This window comes from Phasianus colchicus, chromosome 21 (assembly GCF_987193195.1).
Source record: "Phasianus colchicus chromosome 21, bPhaCol1.hap1.1, whole genome shotgun sequence".
NCBI lineage: Eukaryota > Metazoa > Chordata > Aves > Galliformes > Phasianidae > Phasianus > Phasianus colchicus.
The window spans coordinates 10,592,827-10,602,907 of NC_143456.1; the positions used below are offsets into that span (position 1 = coordinate 10,592,827).

The 10,081-nt window shown below is 37.9% G+C and overlaps 1 protein-coding gene and 1 long non-coding RNA gene across 4 annotated transcripts; one reads left to right on the plus strand and one right to left on the minus strand.

The window, feature by feature from the left end:
- Nucleotides 1–26: 26 nt before the first annotated feature.
- LOC116227887 (uncharacterized) lies at nucleotides 27–6,805 on the minus strand. Of its 3 annotated transcripts, XR_016459214.1 has the most exons (5): nucleotides 6,562–6,805; nucleotides 5,575–5,750; nucleotides 4,837–4,995; nucleotides 4,369–4,468; nucleotides 27–512 (listed from the first exon to the last, which is right to left on the minus strand). It is a non-coding gene; the product is annotated as an uncharacterized LOC116227887 (long non-coding RNA). The 3 variants fall into 3 exon arrangements; XR_004166668.2 differs by lacking the exon at nucleotides 5,575–5,750; XR_004166669.2 differs by lacking the exons at nucleotides 4,837–4,995; nucleotides 5,575–5,750.
- Nucleotides 6,805–9,894, plus strand: MED31 (mediator complex subunit 31). The gene is made up of 4 exons (XM_031591389.2): nucleotides 6,805–7,150; nucleotides 8,102–8,179; nucleotides 8,862–8,958; nucleotides 9,637–9,894. Exons 1-4 carry the CDS (start codon nucleotides 7,141–7,143, stop codon nucleotides 9,827–9,829), a joined length of 378 nt encoding a protein of 125 aa, XP_031447249.1. The 5' UTR covers nucleotides 6,805–7,140; the 3' UTR covers nucleotides 9,830–9,894.
- Nucleotides 9,895–10,081: the final 187 nt, after the last annotated feature.

Consider the following 10,081-nt stretch of genomic DNA (forward strand, 5'->3'; position numbering starts at 1 on the left):
ACAGAATAACTATCAGGAGACTTCCCCATCTTACATGGCATTTATTTTTCTTCAAATCAAAGTGTTTTAGCTTTATGTACAAGTTGTCTTTAGGTAGTGGCATAAAAGAATCCCCTTTTCCTCCCACTTCAAAACATTGACTGCTAAAGCCAAAAGAAAGCATGGGAGGATCTTAATGTGGACTTTGTTAGTACAGGTTAGTCAGCCATACTGAACCAGCAAATAGTTCCTGTTTTATCATGTGTGATGTGACAAAACTACAGCCCTGGACATTTGGAAGTCATTTGGAAAGTAAAAGGTTTGCAAAGCACATTGCTCTAAGATGATTAGGAATTGCTAAACAATGTATTTGGTAGCTTTTTAAAGATAGATCTGACTATAGAAAAAATATTCGGTTGCCCATCTAGGTTTTTTTTTGTCTTTTTTTCTGTGGCACTGTGTCAACAGTTGCCCATTAGTTACAGTGTAAATGGAGAGAGTCTATTCTGGTCATAAGGAAGAGGTCATTCCTCCTGTAAGGGAAAAAAAAAAAAAAAAAAAAGTTATCCTTCCTGTGTTTACTTTACTTACCTGCATTAAATTACTCAGTGGTCTTTTTCAGCATGCAGCTTTTCAAGGAGTTTTCATAAACTCATGCAGGTCGGAATGCGGGCCTCATAAAACATTATTTTATAGCCAGACCATACTGTTGACAGAACTGAGTGTACCAGGTACTAGAACAGCCAACATGTGTGAACTATTCTTTGTGAACAATAATGTGGGTTGGGTCTTCACAAATATTTTGGCAAGCAAGTTGAATATCAAATTTTCCATCAGAAATAAAATTCATACTATTTTTCAATTAAGCAATGATTATTTCTGGAGCAAGTATGTATTTTTCTTCAACAGTTTGTTTTGGTCATATGGTTAAAAATAAAATTTTCTCTGAAGGTGGCGGAGGTTTTAGCTCCTCTTTTAACAAAGGCTGGGGAAAAAAACCAACAACTTAAACTTTCCTGAGAGTAGCCCCTTAACCTCAACTGTCTTACAATGTCTCGTTTCAGAGCTTACCCTTGACTCTTTTTATGCATAACTATCTATATATGGGAGTTAGATCAATAAGAAAAAATCATAATATATCACCCTACTATACTGAAAATGTGCCAGTTAAAAACAATCCTTTGGGAATTCATACTGGCAGATTTACCCTTGTCTAAAAGGTATTCAAATAAATAAATATTGACCTTTTTTTTCCCGTAGGTGATTAGGGCCCAGCTATTAGGAGTTGTTTTTGTTTTCTTTTTCATTTTGGACTGATAGGAGCTGATGATAGTCAGCATTCTAGGAGTTAATTTGATACACATGTCCTTCAAGAAACACCTCTCCAGTCTTTACTAATTTATATATATCACTGCAGCTGTTATCTCAACTGTGGAGTTCTTCCACTGCACTGCATTTTAATTGATCCATCAGCAGGTTGGTATCTGCACGGTAGAATATAGTTAGGGAGAAGGTCAGGATTCTCTGCCTCCTGAGAAGCTTTAAGGAATTAAAATTACAAGGGTGGTTTTTTCTCCCTCTAGCTTTATCACCTCTAAGAGTGGGAATCAAAGGTACAGAAAAAAGGCCCTAAATATTTTGGGAGGCATAAATCATAGAGTCCTAGGATGGTTTGGGTTGGAAGCGACCTTTAAGATCATCTAGTATGTCAACTGAACCACTGAGCTTGGTGTCATCGGCAGACTGGCTGAGGCTGCACTCAATCCCACTGTCCATGTCTCATACAAAGATGTTAGCGCTGGTCCCAGCACTGATCCCTGAGGAACACCGCCTGCCACCGGTCTCCACTTTGACACTGAGCCATTGACCGCGATTCTCTGAGTGCAACCATCCAGGCAATTCCTTATCAAGCAAGTGATCTGTCCACCAAATCCAAATGATAAATAAAAGTAGATGAGTTGACAGTGGTGACTCTGAATCCCAGGTGAACAGATATTCATTGTGTACTATTTCCCTTTAGTTTTTATAATTGCTTTTATAATTCAAGAGTCATCCCAGGATGCTAATCTTGCAATAGATTTTTATCTTTTCTCTTGAATTTCCAAAGCAAATTGTAGAGCTAAGGTGGTGAGAGACCCAAAGTCAGTTAAGGAAATGTGAAGTATTCTATCAATCTCAATATGCTCAAGAGAAAGAAAAATAATCGAGGAACAAATCCTGGCACATCTGCTCCTTTTGTTCTTGCAACAGTAAAACAGGAGGTCTGCAAGATCAAACAGTTCTGAAATTATTATTTTAGGAAGAGATACAAACATTCCTTAGAGTTCTCTACAAACATGTACATTAATTTTTTATGACTATTATTTTTTTAATGTAGAAAGTAGCCTAGGAAAGAACAGATTCAAAATACAATAGGCTGCTTTCATTAGGCTTAAAAAAAAAAAACCCAAATAGCTGGCAAAGAGGTTAATAATTGTAACATACGAGCAGGGGGCCAAGAGAGACTGAAGAACTTATCCCAGAGAAAATGTGATTCTATACTGATTATTCAAAATATTTTAATTAAGATTTTAACTCTGCAATATGGCAAGAAATAAAATTGAACACAACACAAGTAACGTGTCAAGGTATGTTTTACACTGCTGTATAATTATTCATGAGCTCCACATTATTTAGGTATACATGGATATAATCCATTCTAGTGTAGGCCTAACGTTCAGAGATTATGGGACTTGTTTACGTGAGTTATATTTAGATTTGCTCCCTAAGGAGTTCAGCATTTTTGTTTCCCTAAATGCTGTACAATCTTAACTATAAGTATCAACAGGTTGGCTAGCAAGCAACTAAAGAAGGGTCTTATGTTCTTGCCAAATATTTAGGTAGGCATCCATGAAATTGTAACTATTTGTATACCATCTTTGCAATGACCAAGAATTAAAGTTATTTTCATCATGGGTGGATGAACTTGTGGGTGAATTTGTATGGGATATTTCAAGTTTTACTTGCCAGCAGGAAGGAATCCCACGAATCATAACATTTTCATTACCAGAGACCTTGTGTTTCTAGCACTCTTTTCTTCAGCTATAAAAGTGCAATACTATTTCAAGTGCAGCTGTATATTCCTGTACAAGATCAGAAGAATCTAGTTCTCTCAATTATCTCAAATCAGGCAGGTGAGATGATAATGGAAAAAAAAAAAAAAAAAAAAAAAAAATCCAAACAATTAATTAATTTATTGGTTTTTTTTATTTAGCCCCAATGATTTCACTAGCATGACTCATTTTTATCTAAATATTAATACTTATGTCTATCAGCATTATAGATCTGATGGCAGAAATAATTTTGTGGAATTAAAGACCCTGTTCTCTTGAATAAGAAGACTGATGGGCTAGCAGTATTGCACACTGGAAATGCTTCTGCTAATAACAATCCATCTCAATACTGCATGTGGTTTAGCACTTGTCCTAAGCATCCTTAAGTTTAAAGTTCTTTGGGATCTGGGTTTCCAGCAGAGGTGACAGCAGTTTGGCCCATTCAGCATTTCAAAGATGAACAAGTTGAATGTGCATGATCTACCAACTTTATTTTTCTAGACAATATGCTATTGCTCTTCCTCTCCCCTCAAAATTTCAGGAAAGCCTTGAGGTTTTGACCACTTCACTTGCAAGAATTCAGTCTCTGAGCTGTTAGAGAAGCTCTGTGCAATAGTCTACTACTTATTTCTGTTGTTCATGTCTGGAAATTGGGAGGAGGGGGATTAAAATGTATTTATCAGTTACAAAACCTACAAAAACAATTTACTTGCTGTTTTGGTATAGCCAAATCCAAACAACCTGAACTAGACATCCAAATTTCAGTTAGACATCCAAAATTTAGTTAGTCAGTACTTCTGCACGTGGGGTGATGTTGTGCTCATCTAGCTCTTGAACTTTTAGGCTGCTAAGGAGGAGAAGGTCACATTTTCAAACTTTGTTGTCAGTTGTGGAGCCAGGATGCTTCTCTTTTTTTTTTTTTTAAATAAGGTTCCATATTTCTTGGCTCACTACAGAATTATTTCCTTAAAGCACCTTAAAATTTGCTTCAAAATGACAAGCAATACCTTGTGAAGATGTTCACTGCAGTGTTGTTCTAAAGTTCAAAGCATATTGCTCCTTACAGAAGGCTGACCTCAAAGTTATCCGCATTCTACATGTCCTAAGAAGACACATTTCTAACCAATTTATTAAAGAAAAACAAAATGCTTTCTGAACATTTGCCTTTTAGTTTGGAATTCTTGGCTTCATATTGGCCTTGTGTATATGGAGGAGTACCATAGTGACATGAGTACACATTGCCAGGTCTGTAAACCACAGACTTCTAAGTCTTTCTACACCTTTTTGCCAAACTTACTTCTTCGCTCAATGGAGTTTAATAGTCTTCAAATGAAGACTGTTCTACGGTGACTGTCATAGGTTCACTTCTGAAAGGTGTTACCTGCCTGTTACTTGACCTAAAAAAACAAACAAACAAAAACCCTTGATGAATAGTTAAGCCTTTAACTAAATATGCTCTAACAATTGTTTCAGTCAATGATAACTATGATCTTGCTTCTATTCAATTACAATTATAACATTGGAGTAAAAAAATTGCAGAGTTTGTACTGGCTGGTTATATTTATAACATAATGCTAACATAATGCATGCTCTGTTCTCTGTTATTTAACTCTATTTGAAGCAGACTACTCTCCAGTCTGCAAAATTCTGTATTACATTCTATGAGTAAGGTCTTTTAAGATGTCATTATCCATGTCAATATAATTTTGCATTCTACAAAAAAAGCAGATGTCTGAGGGTCTAGCATTGGGCATGAAGTACTTACTGTTCAACGAGATCATTGTTTTCAGTTGTAAAGCTTTGCTGAACCTTTTCTTTTTGATGCAAATGCATTGTACTGTGATATCATAAACTTAGCAATGTCTCACTTCCCAGTTTTCATCTTCAAGAGCTCATAGGACATCATACAAGACTCTATTTTCTCCTGTGTATAAATATATAATTCCTAAATATATAATTTATAAGGATATATCACAAACTTGCTTTTATTGTTGCTTACCTGATGCTGTCTATAATTACTACAGCTGCAAAGTGTCCTTTTTTGACTGTAATTTTTAAATTCGAATAGCTTTATTTGCTTTGGGTAGAAAACATTATCTAATCTGTTTGTTAGCCAGTGTCTGTTTTATATCTAGATCTACTATTAGCATATGCTCAAAATGCTTCAGGAAAACAAGGGTTCAGTGCCAGTGCTCAAACAGAGAACAATAGGGATAGCAGTTTAGCTCCTACAAAAGGAGAAACTGAGGCTGTGATGTTTTGATTTCATGATGATAAAAAAGAAAACTCTTGGCTAAGACACACATTTTAATCTCTTCCCTGAAAGTCTGACTACGCTAATATTTAAAAGCATAAATAAATCCACCTTTTCCTAGAGAACGCTCTTAGTTTTTGTAGTATGACTATAACTTTCAATTTTGTTCCTAGTTTTGATGGCCAAGAATTGAGTTCTTTCACTTTACTCTGGCAAACCTACATAGTAATTTAATTCATGTGACCAAACCTTTCTTAGGATTCTCTCCTCTGAAGTCAGTCTTGGGAGATAAATCACATTCCAGAATAGCACTGCAGATGCATGGGATCTGTTTGATCTCTGCTTTTAGACGAAAGTCTATGTTTACTGGGGAGTGACTTGCTAATTTTGCTATAGTAATGGTAGTACTCCACAACCACTAAAACCTTGTAAAAAAAAAAAAAAAAAGTCCTATTCTATTAAGGAAAGCAATGCAGAAGTCTTTTTTAGGCAGTCTTATAACCTACTTTCTAGTGGGGCTAGGGGGAAATAATTACACTACCTAGAAAGAGATAGCATTACAGAAAAATGCTAAGACACTGAAAATAGTTTAACAACTAAAAAGCACAAATCACAAATTTGAAAAAAGAATTAGTCAGGATTCATGTTGAGTCTGTATAGTGCATACTGGTACACAAGAGCCTATTAATGCAATCATAGCAGCAATGAAACTCAGCTAGCTTGACAGTGCTAAACCCTACCAGTTTTTGTTTTAGCCAAGATACGAAAATCGAGTGTATGACCCCAACCATAAATGCAGCATTAGGAATAAATTTGTGTGTTGGGCTCTTTTCTAGATGCAACAGTGCAGTCCTGTTCCACGTTCCAGGAGTGTTTTTTTAACTGGTTTCACAACTTTTTAATGAATGAACTGTAGAGGTTGACTGAAATCAGCTTACCATAAGTTGCTATGGGGAAAAAAAAAAAAAAAAAAAGTCCAACATGCAGAAAGAGTAAGAAAAGCAAAGAAACAACAACAACAAACCAACCAACAACCAAAAAACAACCAGCAAAACAGGTCTGTCTGTCAGGAGTGATTCCCTCCCTTCCATTTCCTTCTGCTTTGGAAATGTTCAACAATGGCTCGTCCAGCGCAAGGTTAAAATGAACGTTCTGGGCATACAGTCCTCTTTTACCCTTCACTGCTCAAGCACACACATGCCTAGGAAAAAAACTGAACACTGATCCCAAAGGTACCTTCTAATGGATTTGGAATGTATTGCTGGTCTGGTAACAGCTTCCTTTCAAGATAAGGGGGGAAAAAAAAGTTACTCCAACTTTCTTTTTTTTCAAAAGGTTGTTTTCTACACAACGCACATCATTAAATCAGTGATGTTAGAGCATCAACAGCTCGGACAGGAATATGAGGCCCCCTTGGGAGATCTTCAGTACTGACGGCTTGCTCGTGGCACAGTCATGAAAACATAAGTGCAAAAATCGACGGGAAAAAAAAAAAAAAAAAAAAAAAAGAGGTCTTGACGCCACGTCTCCGCCTCCCAGAAGAGCTACAGCAGTGCCAGGTCAGTGCCAGGTAAGAGCCAGGTCAGTGCCAGGCCCGTGCCCCGCAGCCGACGTGGCTGCCGCCCCGAGCCCCCCGCCTGCCTCGGCGAGATCCACTCCCGCGGGCCCGGCCTCGCGGCGCAGCTCGTTGCCAGGAGACGCCGCCGCCTTCCCATGTCGCCTCGCTGCACCGCCCGCCGGGCTTCCGTCTGCCGACAGCGGGCGCTCCCGCCGCCATTTTGAGCCCGGGCGGGGAGCGCAGCCCGGCTGGCCGCCATGGACGCAGGTGAGCGGCGCGGCGCGGCGCGGGTCGGGCAGGGCGAGCGATGCTGGCCAGGGAGAGCGCCGGTTTGCCCCGCTGGAGTCCTTCGCGTCGTTCGTGGAGACACCGCGGCTCTTCCCTTCCCGGGCGCTGCGGCTGCAGCGCGGGGACCTCCCGCCAGAGCAGCCTCCGCGGAGCTTCCAGCCCGCTCTGGGCAGCCAGGGCCTCGCCACTCTGACGGAAAAGGATTTCTTCCTAACATCTAACCTGAACTTCCTTTTATTTATTTATTTATTTATTTATTTTGTTTGTTTGTTTTAAATCTGTTCCCCCCTGTCCTGTTGTTTTCAGTCAGGGTAAAAAGTTAAGCCTCCATCTTTTTTTATAAGCTCCCTTTCCGTATTGAAAGACCACAGTAAGATCTCACAGTTAGCCCAGCTCCCTCAGCCTTTCTTCATAGGACAGCAGAATCTTCTGCTGACCCCTGGGTGCGTCACCGCTGTCACTGTACACCATTAGTGTGAGAACACTGCAGGATCTCACTGAAGTGTAACATCTTGTACAAAACAAACAAAAAAAGCAGCCTCACAGTAAGCATTTCTTAAATTATGTGCAAGGAAGCATTCAGTGAGCTGTGTGTAGTACTCTTTACTTACCTTCTCAAATTTTCCTTGTACCAATACCAGGTCCCTTTCTCTTCCCTTTTCCTTTATTTTACATAGAGTCAGAGGGCATTTGTCTGTTATTTGCATCGTTTTTTAGTTGTTTAAAAAACCAACAGCACACATATTAACGTGGGCCCAACACAGATTCATGTAATAGAAAAGACTGTGCTAAGCGAGCCCATGTTTACTGTAGGCTCTTACTGCTTTATCTCCTCTCTAAATATTTCTGTTTGTATGGCTCAAATTGAGAAACTGACTTGCAAATCTATCACGTGGGTCCAGTTTTTACTTTTTTTTCTCACCTAATCAGATGATACAGGAAATCGACTTCGGTTCCAGTTGGAGTTGGAGTTTGTTCAGTGCCTAGCAAATCCCAATTATCTCAACTGTGAGTACTTAATGTGAGGATCCTGAGAAGTTAATATTATTTAACAGCTTAATGATTACAGAATGATTACAGATAAACAGTGGGGGGCAGAGGAGGGAGGGCAAGGAGGGTTAAACAAAGAAAAGGGAAGAGATCTTTAACAGGATAAAAGCAGTCTGAAAATGATTTAATTTGTCCAAATTTTAAAGGTGAGGTGGAAGAGGAAGGAAATGACACCTTTAAAATGTGAAATGAATATTTATTGAAATGAAATGCATCTGTCTAGTGCAGAATAAGTTCACATCTGTAGTAAAAAATGAATAAATAATATTAATTTCATTTCAATCTAAGTAGTACTCTTTTATCTGAAACCAGAATTTAACTAATACTAATAATAGTTTCAGGTAGAGTACTTAATTTCTTCAGTTTTCTCTGACAGTTTTGATGTGTCAGAAGTTCCTATTTTTGAACACTTCTCACATCCTTGTTGCCATATAAAAGTTATATGGCAGAGGAGATGAGACTAATTTATTATGCTTAGAATGTTGACTTAAGATATATTTTTTTCCCAAATTGTAAAAACTTGCAATGATAAGATTATGACTCACGTGCCTCTTCTGTATAGTTTTGTATACACATATTCGTGAAGTTTGGCAAATTTTTCCTATTTCTGTAGCTGATAATTCCTTGTCTGTTATTTCAGTTCTTGCACAAAGAGGATACTTCAAAGACAAAGCTTTTGTAAACTATCTTAAATATTTATTGTATTGGAAAGAACCTGAATATGCAAAATACTTGAAGTAAGTATTAAAGTCCCTTAGATTTCTGCATTTTAATGATTTTTACCTTCTGTTATGCACTGTCCCTATCTGATTTCTCCCTGCAACCAAAACCTGCACTGCATTTATATGCAGTATAAATTTTCCTGTTTCCTGTAGTCTGGAATAGACAGAACTAGAGAACGTTTCATTCTTGCCTTATGCATGGAATTTGCCTTTTGCAACCTTTATCTGCACTTTGTATCTGCATGAAACAAGATTACTGAGTATCATGGGACAAAACTACTTCAGCCCATTAAGTACATTCTAAGAGTGATTTTTGCACTGTTGATACCTACACAAAGAATCATTTTTTGTTTTTGTCAATGTTAAAACTCCTTCACAGTTTTTGAACAGTTTTTGTTTACTTTAAATGAGCTCTGGAAACATCTATTCTAGTTAATTTGCATTTGTTTTAATGAAATCTAATCTTTAGAAAAGTTATTCTAATCAGGTATGTGTATGTATTTATGTTGTTACTAGATTCCGTGTTTTCTGGCTTTGTAGTTACTGAAGGTATTAAGTTACAGTGCATACGTACAGCCCTGTGTTTCAGGTACTTGAGTAAAGCACTAAATGACTAAAATAACAAATTGGAGAGATACTGGAGACTCCAGTATTAGTGTACCTTGTAAAACTTGTTGCTTTTTTTAAATCCAGGTATCCTCAATGTTTGCACATGTTAGAGCTGCTCCAGTATGAACACTTTCGCAAAGAACTGGTAAATGCTCAGTGTGCTAAGTTTATTGATGAGCAGCAGATTCTTCACTGGCAGCACTATTCACGGAAGAGAATGCGCCTCCAGCAAGCACTAGCAGAGCAGCAGCAACAAAACAACACCTCTGTAAAATGAAAAGCACTTGAAAGAGTGATGATAATGTGTACTTCACATTAATTCAAGTATTTACAAGAAAGGAATGAAGTCTTTGTCTTTTGTAGGTTTTGCTGTGTGTATACATTTAATTTGTGATTTGTCAGGTGCCTCTGTCTTTCACCTATTTTTACAATAGGAGACTGAAACACCTACTTCTGCCATTTCTTTTGTAGCATGGGCAATCTTGTTAAGAGTATTACTTATGGTATTTGTTCCTTTTGAAAACCAAGC

Excerpts from the sequence above, each read along its gene's own strand:
- MED31 (XM_031591389.2), top strand. Across the intron at positions 8,180-8,861 it reads AAATCCCAATTATCTCAACT|TTCTTGCACAAAGAGGATAC; the intron begins GTGAGTACTTAA and ends CTGTTATTTCAG. Across the intron at positions 8,959-9,636 it reads GAATATGCAAAATACTTGAA|GTATCCTCAATGTTTGCACA; the intron begins GTAAGTATTAAA and ends TTTTAAATCCAG.